Source organism: Poecilia reticulata, chromosome 19 (assembly GCF_904066995.2).
Source record: "Poecilia reticulata chromosome 19, P_reticulata-male-v2, whole genome shotgun sequence".
NCBI lineage: Eukaryota > Metazoa > Chordata > Actinopteri > Cyprinodontiformes > Poeciliidae > Poecilia > Poecilia reticulata.
In genome coordinates, this window is record NC_088848.1 from 5,059,315 (window position 1) to 5,074,738 (window position 15,424).

At 36.7% G+C, this 15,424-nt stretch overlaps 1 protein-coding gene across 1 annotated transcript in view; it reads right to left on the reverse strand.

Annotated features, from left to right (window-relative positions):
- The window catches only part of LOC103481331 (protocadherin-15-like), a 222,603-nt gene that overhangs the window by 124,563 nt on the left and 82,616 nt on the right, over positions 1–15,424 (reverse strand). Inside the window, exons 7-9 of the mRNA XM_081600402.1 lie at positions 15,054–15,173; positions 12,835–12,945; positions 9,711–9,881 (exon numbers count right to left, since the gene is read on the reverse strand). Of these exons, the coding sequence (XP_081456528.1) occupies positions 9,711–9,881; positions 12,835–12,945; positions 15,054–15,173 (402 nt within the window). The remainder of the gene's footprint in view (positions 1–9,710; positions 9,882–12,834; positions 12,946–15,053; positions 15,174–15,424) is intronic.

Consider the following 15,424-nt stretch of genomic DNA (forward strand, 5'->3'; position numbering starts at 1 on the left):
TCTAACATAAAGTAGTCTAATAATTATATTAAACAATATTGTATATAAAGAAATTCATCAACAGATGAAAAGAATGATTGAAAGTTATTTCTAAGGCTTTGGGTTTTCTGTAAATACTGTGATTACCCATAAATGGCAAAAACATGGCACAGTGGTTAATCTTCCTAAAAGTGGCCACTCTACCAAAATTACTTCAAAAGGGCCTAAATGTAGCCTTGTCAAAGCCCAAATTCAATTCAATTGAAATGCAGTGACCTATTTTATGATCTTAAACAACCAAATAATGCTTGAAATGCCTTTAATGGAGCTAAATAAAACTTCTTCCAGAGTGATTTTAAAATCTTGCAAAATTGTTTTCTTTATTTGCTAACGATTTATACAATATTTAAAAATGCTGGATAATATGAAATTTTCAAAGTTTTACAATAAAATAAAAAACTGCAGAAATCTGTAAGGGGGGATATGCTTTCTTTCAGCAAAGTACGCTGTGCACAACAGCTCGATTCTACACTTCCTATCACACAATGCGGTGCACCTGTCATGCAGCACTTAAAAATCTAACAGCCATTACTGAGCATTTTCTGCTGCTGCCAGTCAGCGAGCGAGAACAGGCGAGAGGATCCAGCAAAGATGAACTCATGATGAGTAATGAACTCGAAAGGAAAAATAAAATGTATGCAAATATATTGAAGGGAGAATAATCCGCCAGGAGTTGAGGGTAAACAGGGTGCAGAGAGGCATGTAAATGTAGGAAAGAAGAAAGGGGGAATCTGGCAAAGACAGATCACTGACAACACAGGTGCTATCATTACAATTTATATTTCTGACAGCATTTTACACTCCTCCTCGCAATGCACAAAGAAAGAAACTGACAGTCGACAAATGTAGAGCTACAAAGGCAAAAGAGTCAGTCATCCCAAAGCTGTTTATGACTTCTTATTGACACCATTATGGGTTTAAAATAAACATTACTGGTCTTTTTAGAATACGCAACACATTTAAAGCCTCTTTCAGACATGCTTTAACTAACATGGCATCTTTTTCCCCAAATGCAGAAATCAGAAATGTAATATACTCATGAAATGTCTTGATTACTAAGCACACTGTAAATTTGTCCGCTCCTTCAAAAAGCTGGAAAAACAACAGAGACGAATCTGTTTTACACTTTGCATCTCCACTGAAAGCTGAACCTTTCTTTGTCAGGTGCCACTAAAAGCAAAACACTTTACTTTGAGTAGGACTGTGTTAAAAATAGGGCTTTTGACTGCTTTTGACAGCACTTTACTTTTATGAAAAAAATTCTGTTGTTCTGTCAGGGAACCTTTACGCTGAGCACAAAATGCACGGTAACAGTAGTTTTCATCACTTATCATAATGTCTTGTTTTGCATGCGGCTGTGCAGCATAAAACAGTAGACCTTTGCACCCTTAAAGCTGTTTCAAAGTCCTTTTATCAGATCTGCTGATGTGCATTGCAGGATGAGCCTCAGATTCAAGGAGATATGCAAAATTATTGCAAAAGAATTCAAAACGTAATCACTGCTAATACGTATATTTAAAGAGCTTAATTCAAACAATTGCTTAAACTTTGTGAGAACAGTATTTGCAAAATTGTATGCTAACATTTTGTTTTCGAAATAAATCCTGTTGCACAGTGTGAAAAATTAACATAGCTAGCAGGCAAACCGGTTGACACATTGTTTTGATTACAAAAATCGGTGTATATATACTGTACGCTGTTTGGAGGAAAAAACTAATAAAGTGTTACCAATGTGTTTTGGGAGGCTGCAGGTTAGTTAACCTCATAAGGAACTATCAAGTCTCCAACTGGAAAAAAAAAGTGTTGTTTTTTTTGTAGATGTTTAACATGTTAATTCCACAACACAAAAGGACAGAAGTATGTCAGACTACATGGGGCCCTCATACAACAACTTTACAAAAGACTCCATGCCCGTGCACGCCATTGGACAACATATACAGAAGCTGCTACTGTAGGAGGTATGAGAAGACTCATTAATGAAAAGGAAATGAAAGAGTTTCTGACAAGCTGCATAAACAGTGGATGTTCCTGTAGAAAAAATGGATTTGTTATCAGTAGTCACTGCAGCTGTTGAGCTGAGTAAGTTAGATTGCAAAGTTATTTGTTGATCAAAGTTTTTGCTGTTTCTGCATTTTAAGACAACCAGAGATTTAGGTGTTAGCGTGCATTATTAAAAAGGTGCAGCTATGCATTTTTCAATGGCTTAAATGAAATAGGTATATGAGGAAGTAGTTTGTGGGAGAAGCTCACAGCCTCGCAAAAAGGTTCACATCCATGGATCGTTTTCATGTTTTCTGTATTGAGATTTTAACGTGACAGACCAACACAAAGTGCCGCATAACTGCGAAAAGAAATAAAACAAACATGGTTTTCAAAATGTACTAAAGTATAAACATATATAAGTGTTGTCTGTGTTTGTATTTGACCTTTCAGTCCTCTGAAGAACCACCTTGTGCCACAGTAACAGCTGCAAGTCGATAGGAGGCCAAGCCTCTAAAGACTTTGAACATCTTGAGTCCAACATGTGCCACTGTTCTTTAGAAATTAAGTCAGTCTCGGTTGGATTTAGGTCTGGACTTTGACTGGGGCTTCTGTTGAAACTCTCCCAGGATTGTCCTGTATTTAACCCAGTTTATTTTCCAATCAGCTTCAACCAGCTTCCCTGCCTCCACTGAAGAAAAGAACTTGTACAAAGTGATGCTGTCACCAACATGTAGTGCAGTAAAAATGTTGTTCATGCTCTTCATTGTGTTGGCTTGCAACAAAATGAGGTGCAATTGTGATTTGAAGGTTTTCACAGTTTTCAGAGCTGTTGACGTGCTAAAACAGGTCTCTCTCCGCGCATGTGTTTTTGCATGTGTTTTACGAAAATATTTTAAAAAAAAGAAACACTTGACATATTAATCATTCTGTGAGGCTACAACAACATGTCCAAGATTTTGATTACCTACGTTCGAGGTGTTTGAGATAAGGTTATTTTTACAACTTTCGTGCTATTACAATACAGTCACAGGGCTTTTCTGCCAGAGACAGGGAAACAGAGAGCAGCAGGCGCTCGTGGCATCATGCTGCAGCACAATACCATTCAATCACAGCCCGATATATCTAAAATCACAGGACAAAGAGATGAAAATGTAGATCCAAAGCAGGTAGAAACAGCAAGCTGGGAGGGTAATGCTGTAAAGCTCCGAACACGCTGCGATTCCAAAGCTTTCTGCCAGAGACATGCTGGCAGAATCAAGTAAGCAAACACTCGGAATCAGCAGGAAGACTAACAGCAACAAGTATTAGGCCGACATGAATGATATTACCACTAAGCAGGACTGCTATTTTTATTTTTTCATAAACAGTGGAGCCCAGGGGGACAAGGGTGGCTGATCCTGAGAAAAGTCAGGAGATCAATAGAAGGAGGGAACAAACCATTCTGGCTTTTAGTGATCAGATGAGGTCTTCTGTCAGGTACCGAGTAATACCACGCAGCATGAGCAGTGGGACAAAGATGAACCATCTTCAATCCACATAATAGAATAACAAATGGCCATTTGCATGAGTCTGTACACTGCAGCAGTGCATAAGAAATGGCTTCAAACTGAAGTTAGAATGCAGTGCTGAAGTCTTTGAAGCTTTGCTCTGCTTTGTTCAATTTCAAACCAATCAATTGCTGGGATGATGTCATGACAAATTAAATGATCCGTCTTGGGTTAGCTTTTTACAGTACTGATCAAATAATGGGTTGGTTTTTTTTTACTTTCCTGATAGATTGCACTTTTTTGAGCTGCAAAGGCAGCAGTGTTTCGGAAGCGCCTGCGCAACACCCACTGACAGTCGGCTCTTTGACACAAATGGCCGACATCTTGTTGTGTATATGAGTGCGTGTGTGTGGCTGTGATAGGGAAAGACACAGAGAGCATACTGCAGTTATCTTAGCTCAGAGGCTCTGAGGTTGTCACTTCTTATCAGTCTGATTGGTACTCAAACTTTCACAGTACCTTGACTCTCCCTCCTCACTCATTACTTTCCTCACTCCACCGCTCCCATCTTTCTTTTACTGTGGGAAATCATGGGCACCCTGTCTCTGTGTTCCTGTGACCTAAATAATATACTTTTCTGATTCACTGGGCTCTCTGTTTGCTCAGTCAAAGGTGCCAGCTAAATGACTTTGAAGAGAAACGGTTTTAATAACAACAAAAGACACAAAAAAGGCAAGACTTGGATTGGAAAACATAATGTAGAGCATTTAGGGTTGTAGCCAAAAATGCAAGATGAGCAATCTGAATGAGCTGCAAATATTCCTCAAAATGGCTATTATGGAAAAGTGTCCAGAAGAAAGGGATTGTGGAAAAAAAACACCAGAAGTCTGGCCGAAAACTTCAGCAAGCCTTTTAAGAGACTAAGCAAAGATGTAGAAGCAAATGTTGAGGTGAACATAACTTTTCAGTTTTTAAGAAAATTCAGGATTCAGCTACACATGTGATGTTTGTCATGTCACAATGACTTGGAAAAAGAAAATCAATGACCCAAATATTGTAAATATTGGAGAGTTTGAATGCTTTTTGTGAATCTTATGAAACATACTTGTTGTTGTATAAATGTTACATTTATACCACAAAACTTCTGCACAGGAATGAAGAGTTTCCTAAATCTAATCATGTGGTTTGGTGCTTAAATGAATGAACATTTGAAAAATTTAAAACTAGAAATGAATCAAAGAGGCTTTGTACAGACTTTGCCTATTCATAAGTCTGACCTGTCGATTCAGCTGTAGATTTTTTTTTACTTTACAGACTAAAAACATAACAGAAATGACAGATTTCTTGACTAAATCGTAGTTTTGAATCCAACAGAAAAAATAGGAAATATGATGTTATTGCCACTTATACTTTGAAACACATTTATAAGATTATTTTTCAGAATAAATTAAGAAAAGTGTGTTAAAGTGCATGCTGTTGCGTGACAGAGACTGAATATATCAGAATTACATTTTAGAACAGGAAAAATATTTAAACTCTACAGATTTTACTAGGCAAGCAAAGGAAAATATGCTGATTTCAGTCATTGGTTCTTCTTGAGTAAAACTATGTCCATATCTAGGAAATGTCAATTTGTTCAACCAAAAACTAAGTAGAAACTAAAGTCGTTAGTCTTTTTTTGTAAAAAGTTGATAATGATAAAGCTGATTGTTAGTTTTGAGACCATGAACACACACAAAATATGTTTTCTTGTTTTAAACATTTAAAGTCAGTTAAATTGATTAAAACGATGAGAAAATGAGTAAAAGTAGTTTTGTAGTTATTTAGCGTTTCCGTTTTGTGGCAACGTGAGTAAGAAGGGAGGATGAACATAATTACTCATAATTCCTCGTCTCTCCACGTCTCTGTGCATTTAAGACATTAGGATCTTCAATCATCGATGGGAGGGGGGCCATTTCTGAGATGCATCCAAGTTTCAAATCATCTAAGTTTACATTTTGCAGAAACGTAATGTCTGACGGAGTGAAGAGTGCTGAATTCATTTTATTAAAAAGCCAAAACAAAATGATTTTCTGCAGCAGACACAAAACGAGAATTTAATCATAAGGGACCAATATGATATAGATATTTTCTGATAGATAATTTAAAGTATAAAAAAACCGACTGCAGAAAAATAAGAAGTTTCTTGTTTTCCTTTCAGTCTCTTTGGGAACCATAAAACACACATGAGGTTTAAGTAAAGATTTTACCTGTTAGCAGAAAAAATAAATATAGAGTTTGCTGACCATAACTCATTCAGTGATAAAATAAGACATTGGCTTTTCTTAGTGTTGCTATCAACCAAAAGTAATATGGTTTCAATCTCTTTATTGGTGGGTATTATTGGAGCTCAAAAGTGTCCACAACCGTGCTGTGTACATATAAAACCTGATGAATTATACAAACTTTTTCCCACCAAAAGTAAAATATATTCTGAACAATTCAACAGAAGAACAAGCATGTTTGTTGGAGAAAAGTCAAAATACCCTGGCTGCATAAGACTGCACATCTTTATATATATAAAATATTTTGGGTCACAGCTGTATTTGGGATTATTTAAACTTTAACCCACCACAGTCTTACACAGAGAGACAGATTTACTGCTGAGTTTTATGTGATGGCTCCTTTCAGTTTGACTTACAACTTTGATTTTATCCCTTTTTTGACCTCTAACATCATCAAATGTGTCTATGTTTAACATTTAACACTTGATCGCAATTGTTAAATGACTGGATGTAGGAATACGACTGGCTGAGTGTACATGCTGATCAACAACAAAAAAAAAAGCATGGAAGTAGTTCTCCAGCATGCCTTTGAGGGACATTACGCGTATGCGTGTGTGGAAATGTGGCAAAGATCTTGCCAAAAATAAAGAGATGATGTGGACAATGTTCAGTTAGGCCTCCCTTCTTAGTGGCTCCACACAATTTTGTCCCTGTGTGTAGGTGGAATGGGGTGTTAAGGCATGAATGCACTGCTGGCTCACCACAATCATGCGTGTGTAAGTGTGGGTGAGTGTGTGTAGTAAGGGATGAATGCTCTGCTGACTTGTCAGAGTTGAGGATTTTTCCCTGCAGCAACTTTGTTTCATTTATAAAGTGGTACTCTGGATAACAGCATCAGCTAAATGTCAGAGGCAGAGATACAAAAGCACCGCACACACAGCTGTGTAAGCATAAATAAAAACCACAGAGTGCCAGACTCAGTCTTGTAACACTTGTTATTACACAAGGGACTTACGCTGCCATCTGTTAGAAATCACAGAGATACATTTTGGCAGTTTGTCCAAAATAATGTTTCTTGAAATCTTTTCTCCTATGTAGTGGTGCGACGAGATTTCGTGCCACAAAATATCATGATATTTAATTTTTAAAAGATTGGTGGTGTAGTGGAAGTGAGACTCAAGAAGCACCGTCATGTTCCTCTCTGAATTACTTTCAATAAATTAGCCTTGAAGGTGTGGAGTGAAGGATGAAATAATGTTGAGCCTTTCAGAGCAGGTGGCTGAAGTAGGCATCCCGTTTTCGCCTTTCAAATGGTATTTAGTTCAGTTCTCGGTATTGTGAGGTGCTGTTTTGATTAATTTAATCACCAGGGAGGATTTTTCTGAGAACATATCCATTTCTGGTCATTCAAGGGTTGAACACACTCGAAAGCCTCCTGGTCCGATGCTACAACATGTTTTATGTGTGAAGCAGTGCTTTAATTAACACATTAAATCCCTTCTGTCATCAGCTGTAATTGATTTAGATTTTTTTCTTTTTTTTAATAAGGTCTGGGGCCTCGTTTATTAAGCGAGCATGCACACAAAAATGTGAGGCGCCATATTGTACGCACAAGTCGACATGTACAAAAATGAACGTGGGATGAAAGTTGTGCAAACTTTTAACCTGCCGTGAAAATGTGCGTCAGCTGCGCTCTATTCCCACAAATTGGGATATATAAAGGTGAGAGGTGCAGGTATGTACGTATGTATGGCTTTATACATCCACTTGTTTTTGTGCGCCGAACTTTTCTAAATTTGCCTGTATGCCAAGTTTTAGTGTGAAAACTGAACTCTTTTATACATGAAGCTCCTGGTTTCCTGTCTGCAAAACACCCTCCATCCTAGAATCGACAAAGAAACTGTGTTCAGGAAAGTAACATATTCATCCAGTCGATGTTATATTGAGGCAGTATCCTGACCGTAATCCGAAAGATTAATTTCCAACCCAATAGCCCAGTCTGCTGGAGAAACAACTGTTGCCTCCTCTCATTGCTCGGAACAAATCAGGCCTGCAGGTCAAGACTTCTTTGACAGAGAGAAAAGGATAAAAAGCTGGACTGCTGTCCTGCTTGCTGCTGAGACCCAGAAAGCAAGTGACCTTTCCATGCACATGAGGAAGGAGGATTCTGGGTTACTGTCCTGATCTGCATTTGAACAAGCATGAATGTCAAAGAGAAAACTCCCAGCCTATCTTTGATAACACAAAAACCTAAATAATAGGCGCAACTCTGTTGATACAAATGTCTGATGAAGGTTGATAAACTTCTGTTGAACATTCAGATGGATGAACTTTCCTTTTCAAAGCCTTTTATTCTCATCAGCAGAAGTTGAGCCTTCTCCATCGTCGACCTTATGTGTATTTATGTTGTTTATTCCTCATTGTTCAAGTAAATAAGTACATCCATTAGTGAGGCTATTGATAAATAACAGCTATGGAAAATGGATAAAACAAAACATCATAGCACTGAGAAACAACGTGACCCTCTGGTCTTTTACACATGTACAATTGATTGTTCCATGCAAAGATAAAAGATTTATTGCAGATTGATGAATGAATTGCCAAACTGATAATTAGACAGTAGAATTATTTGATTGTGTGATCAATTTATGCTACGTGACAACAGGTGCTACAATGTTTTTACTCGGAATCCCGCAGGCCATGTTGATTTAAATTTTCATTTGAGCAAAAGTAAAAATTAATAATAATACATATCTGGAGAAATACTGTAGCTAAGCTGTTAGTGTATGAGCTGTGAAACTTTAAGTCTATTTGTCCAAAAAAAGAAGACAATTCTTAATATTTCTTAAAGAATTTTTTAAAAACTTGCCTCATCAGAAAAAGGGATGCATTAATCCACACATGTCAAGTATAAAGCTGCAATATCTGGAATAATTGTAAGCCAGATGTTTCATACTGAAAGGAGACTTCACCCAAATGCACCAACACATTCTGTTTTTATGAATAATAATTATTATAATTTTTATGTGGCTGCAAAAAAGGGTCTCACGTACTGCTACTTTCAACTGGAAAAACTAACTAAATAAATAAAACAGTTACATTTAGCTGGAAAAGAGGTACAGTTAATTACATGGAAAACACATTTTCTCATTATGCTGCTGCCAATAGCGGTATTATACTTGACTTAAATGTCAAGATGAGTAAACAAAGGTTTTACACTTTACTGTTCCTGACAGACTTAGAGCAAATGTTACGAGCTGGTTTAAGCCCACAGAGATTTTAAAAGCAGATATCAAAGGTGATACACTGTCTGGATTATAGAAATAGAGCCAGATAAGGATTATATTTCAGATTTACACTAAATTTGTAGTTAATTACCCAGACCTGGCGATAGTAGAAAATAAAATGTTTCAGTCTTATTGGAAAAATAAGACTGAAACCTTGACACCATGACACTGTAAAAAATGTTATTCTAAAATCATTTTAAAGGACAAATGACATAATAAGATGACATAATATTTAAATCTAGTATCGTACCCCTGTAAATCTGAAATATAATCCTTCAGGTAACTTGACAAATGTAATCTAAGATATAAAAAAAGACTTTTACTCAATTTCTATCTTTTTTTAAAGGCATTTAATTTAAGCTGATAATCAGGCAACTCCAGTCACATGCTCAGTAAATGTGTGCATCATATTATTATTATTATTATTATTATAGAGAGGCCCAGAGACACTGTGAACAAAATCAATACGCATGACTTCAAAAGTTGCCTGTTAGTACACAATAACCAGAAGAAGTGCAAACAAGCATGTTAAATGCAACTCAGAAATATTGCCCAGTGAACGCAGCGAGCGCGGCAGCAGTGACCCTGGTTACACGCTGTCCACACCAAACAGCAAAAGCCAGTGAATAATGTATGTGCATAACACTTACAGGCTCCGTCAGCTCCAGAACACTGGCCAAATACGTGATGGGACTACAGTCACGAGTGTTTCCCACAAGTGTACAAGGTAGGAACATGGGACCCAAGTCATCTCCATCCAGCACATCCACGGTCAGCGTGGTGGTGGCAGTTCGACGGTCACGCGGTGAAGGTGCCCGGTCCTGCATAGAAATGAGAAAATCTTCCACTTTAGTTCAGGAAATCTGGAGCAAATGTTTTTTTTTAATTAGTAGCAACCAGGACTAAGAAACACTAAAGCAGCAGGTTAAATGGTTTAGATAAAGAATAACCCAATCAAATCAGAACAGCTGCATTAAACTGGGGTCAGAGAGCAGACCCCTATTAATAATATATCAAACAACACAAACTGGCAGAGTCTGATCAGCGGCTTACGCTCCAAGGCACATCTAACCATCTATCAAACCTGTTCCACTCAGGAGCTTCGACACTTCTAACAAAAACATCCAAGTCCAGCGTCCAGAAATCTATTCGATCTTTCTGCATTTTATCAAGACGCGTCTCTGTGCATCAAATGCATCAGCCGATGTGCATTAAGTAGCAAAAGGATTCATCTTCAAAAGATAAGCAATGTGGAATTCAAACTTTTTTTTTTACCCTACTACTCTATACTACTGTTACCACCCTTTTAATAGTCACATCCCACTGAATGGGAAATTAGAAATATTTTGTTTATAAATAAAGAACCAGATTTTGGCTAAATCCCTTTTTTTTTTCATGCACCGTGTAAAATGTTCATTACAACCAGCCGCTGTGAAAACAACAACAACAACAACAACAACAACAACACAGCTAAACTTCAGCACAATCTCACATTTCTTCCAATAAAATTGTAACTTTCACATTCATATGTTAATTTTTTATTTTAACATATTTGCTGGAAAACACATACATTTAAATCCAATTTTCAGGGATCTAAAAATTTTTATCAGTTTAATATGTTAATGATTTTCAGACACAGCTTCATTTTTTTTTCCAGACATACAAAAGCCCCGAGGAGCTTTTTCCTGCTTGCAACCATCATGTTTTCTACACCAAGAACTGAACTGAAAACAGTTTTCAGTTGAATATTGATTAATTAATTACATTTCCAATATGCTTGTACTGCCAAAGTCTTGATCCAGAAAAACCATCTTACTCTACAGGTTTGGTTTGCCAAGAAACTGAAAGAAAAACAAGCAAACATGGCAGTGCAACACATATTCAATAAAAACAGGATTGTGCAAAGGAGTGAAAAATCTGTGACTGCTACATCAAAAATAAAGAATGAAAGTTCTCTCACATGATTAGTTTTTCTTCAGAGGTGACCTTAAGGAAACCTTATAGGCTAAAACAGGAGGGTTTTTGTGAGGCCCTCATAAAATATGCAGCCAGTTTGGAAGGAATACAAGGTCATTGTCAAGAAACACAAACCTCGTCGTCTTTCTACTGAATCCATGTTTCACTACGACTTGCGATGTGCTTTTCTAGAAATAATGAGGAAACTTATGTGAAACTTGTACTACACCACAGCATCTCTAATAAGACAAATATTTAACTTGAGTCTTAGCAACTTGGTCACTATGTGGAGGTGAAACATGCTTTGTGTAGTTCACATCAAAATATACGATTTGACCTTTGGAAACACGCTCCTGTTATCAGAGCTTCCTAAAATTTCCTTGATAGAACTTTTGGATCAATTAACAAGTACCACCTCTACGTAGGTGGAGTATCCAAATCATTAACATGACCTTCACAAGTGTACTCCAAAGAGGAAATATCTTGTGTTGACAAGATATTTCTGCAACTGCTTATAAGAATATAAATTTGAAATGTTTAAAGATTGGGATATTTTTCTTCAAGCTTCCTTGATTTCTAATTTTCTCCAGAAAACCTTTGAGGCCTTCATAAAAGATCTGGCTTTATACTGAGATGAGCTTATACTTATAAGTGGACTTTTTATTAAATAAATTGCAAAGTAAATTAGTAGCGCTCAAAGTTATTTAGAAAACGTTGAATTGAGTTTTAAAACATTTTTAAGAGCTTCTATAATTTTCTTTATTTCTTCACATCTAGGTACCCGTTTGTGGCGATTTCTCATCTTCATGTCGGTCTAAAATACAGATACAATACAATAAAATACAGAGACATTTGTCATTGTAGTGTGACAAAACATGAAGAAGGTTCAGGCTCTCAATAACTCTGCAAAGTGCTGCATAACATTAGGTGGATGAAATCACAATGTCTTCCGTATAATGTTGAAATAATATGGACAATTAAGATTACCAGTTATCAACACAATAAGTCTAATTATGGACTGTTTCTATCAGTGTTCAGCTGGAAAGGTTCAGTTTCTATCAGTGTTCAGCTGGAAAGGTCAGCCTTGTTTAATAGGTTTTGTCTGGCTTCATGCAGTCTGCTAAGAATTCATATCCCACACATTTGCGGCTTCTCAAAACACTCCTAATATTCTCTTCAGATAAACACTGAAAGTGTCAGCCTTTCCAGCAGTCAGAAACACATTAATCTTTCAGTGTACTGTTGACTTTTAATAATGTTTTCGGGGTAACTGGGATCTGGGACATGAATACATGGAGTAACTCTGAGAAGCCTTTTGTGAGCATGGCTCTCACATTACGACAAAACCCGAAGCTGCAGCTGAGGAGGATCATTTCAGCCATGGTTCAGCTTAGATCACTCTAACTTCTACAGACAACGTGCTTACTGATCTGACAAAATAAATGTATTATAGTGAGCTCATTAATAAAACATAGAGTGCAGGGAAATAAAAGGCAAACAATTAGATTGGCAAATACATTAGTGATAATTAGGGATGCTCTTGCAGATTCCCTTGGGCTGTCTAACCACCACATACATAGGCTGCAGAACATTAATATTAGAAATATAATAGTTTGCAACGGAACAAGTCATATACATTGTATATGAGATACAAAAATGTTTTTTTTTTTATTTTCTATAAAGGGAATACTGAGTAAATAATCTTTATTTTTGCTTTTTTAAATAATCTTTCCGTTTCATTGAAAGAAGTCTAAAAATATTTCAGCATGAAAGCTCATGAAATCAACAACAAATTCAAATCAAGAAACAATGACTTACATTTGCCTGTATAATGACCAAGTATCGTGTTATCTCCTCGTAGTTGAGCCGTTCCCTTAGAACTACGGAGCCAAACAAAGTCAGGGGGATGTCAAAGGTTCTGTTGGCAGTCTGGAGAACATACAGACATGAGGCAAAAGCAAACTCAATGAGTCACACACAAAGTCTACTCTTAAGATTTAACAAAATAAAGACAAGCTAAGACATGTAATACACGTGGAAGACAGTTACACAAGTGTAACAGCAAGGCGTATTTTATGATTTCAATACGATGCAAATGAGTTGTTCAGCGGAAGAAGGAATAATTTATGTGGGCTCAGAACCAGCAGAGCAAAAAGAGAAATATAACAACAATAAATCAAATGAAATCTTCAGTGAAAGCTGTTTCGATTCCATAGAGAAGCACAAATCTGATGTAGAATAAAAAGAGAGTATCTAATCTAATTTCGTGAATATGGTCATTAATACGAGGGGGGGGAATTAAAACAATAAATGCAGCTTCAGTTGTATTCTGAATTCAAGTCAAAGTTTTGCTTTCCCATGTGAAAAACTGCTCCAAATGCAGTTATTTAATATTTTATAACAACACACCAGATAAACTACAGTAATATCAACTTGTTTTAATCAGAACACAAGAAACCTAAAACATCTTAGTGCACACAACCACATCAAAGTCATTCAGAACATTGCTTATAAAGGATCCCTTTATGGCTTTTGGTGAAATAGACCACTAAACTCAGTTTTCCATAATCCACACCTGTAAACTGTTACGGGTAAACTGGATTGTATTTAAACACTGAGCAGCACACTGAGGGCAGTTCACTGGTCCAAGGCAAAGTCGATAGGAACATAAAAATGTAAAAAAACAAAAGCAACAATGATGTAAACACATCTTGAGAGATTTATAGTAGCCAGGAGGACAATGCAGACATGAAGATGAATTATCAAAAACATTGCAGTTTAAACAAATTAGTTAAAGAGATACGTTCTGAGAAACACACATCACTTGTTGTTTTATAATTTACCGAAGAGCAATGTAGGTTTCTAGTGATATTAATGGAAAATACATTAAGTATATAGTCAATAGAGTAATCTATCAATAGGCGTAAGATCTGAGAAGTTGGCCATGACCTGAACTGAGTCATTCTGTCATCAGTCTATCCCTTTGACACGCTGACCCGTCTTACTGGGAAATACTTTGTTCCACACAGAATTCCTCTTGGATTGTTATTCCTGGGGCGTGTTTGGATTTCCTTTATATACATTCCAGTGTTTTCAGGTAAAACTTGAATGATCCCTCTCTTTTGGTTGACAGAGAACCCCAAACATGAATGGAGTCAAGATGCTTCACTCTTAGAACTCATGCCAGCATCCATTTCTTCTTAGCAAGACAGGTTTTTTTTTTTTTTTTTTTTTTTTTTTTTTTGATGTTCCAAGCAACCCAAAGAAAACTTCAGCAGAGGGAATACCCCCCAGTTCTCTCTAGTCCAGTTTGCCGGTAGTCTTTCTATTCTCTGGAGAAAGTAAGGATTTTTTCCCCTCACAAAAAGTGACTTCTTACAACCAGGCCACTGTTTTAAAGTCAAGACCTCACTGCACTGTCATACGCAAGTTTTGCATTGATGGCAGCTTTAGTTGATCCTTTAGTGGGACTTGTAGAAGTCCCAAAAGAACTTCCACAAGTACTTCTGGGATGTTTTGTGCTCTCTGAGACACTGGGAAATGATTCCTTGATACCCAATTTAGCTGCAGTGTTACTAGAAGCGACTTTGAAATTGTTCTGAAAGTATTTATTTGGCGTTACACAGTTAAAAAAAAACAACAACAAAAAAGAAACCCAATGATTTTAAGCTCTGTTCTCAGGTAAGAACCATTTTCACTTGTAAATCAATAAGGATGGCAGAGTTATTTATAGAGTCATTAACATTTTGAGGCAGGGCTAACATATAATGCCACCGAGTTCTTTGTGAATAAAATATTCTTTTTGAATTTTCATTCGGCAAAATTTCCATTTCAATGAATGCAGATTACAAACATAAACACTGAAACATTACAGCTTGTGAGAAAACATGAACTTTTGACCCTTTTGGCAAAACTGTTTTCCGGTCTTTGTCCAACATGATTATATTTGTGTGAAAATCAAATATTCTTAAACCAGCCAACAGAACATGTTTAGAAATTGTTTGCATAGAGTTTGACAGCAAAATATCAGAACTCACCGGATCTCTTGGGTTGTACTGGATGGTGTACTCTATCTGCCCGTTGGGGCCGTCGTCGATGTCCGTTGCACCATTATTCCCCGAGAAACCAGAGAAGATCGTTGTTCCTACAGGGGTTAGCTGAAAAAAAAAAAAACAGCAGCAGTCTTTCCATATGATGTCAAAACTTTCAAAACACAGTGATTAAATCATTTCTGACAGTGTCATACAAACATCTATTGTTTTCATGTGGCACAGATGAAAGAAGAGCAAAATAAGATTCACCAGCATTTGGCCACAAGGGATGTTAATCCCCCACTGTTTCCCACAGAACAAAGAGAAAGTGCTTTGCATTTTTATTTTCATTACGCATAAATCGGACTTGAAAAGGA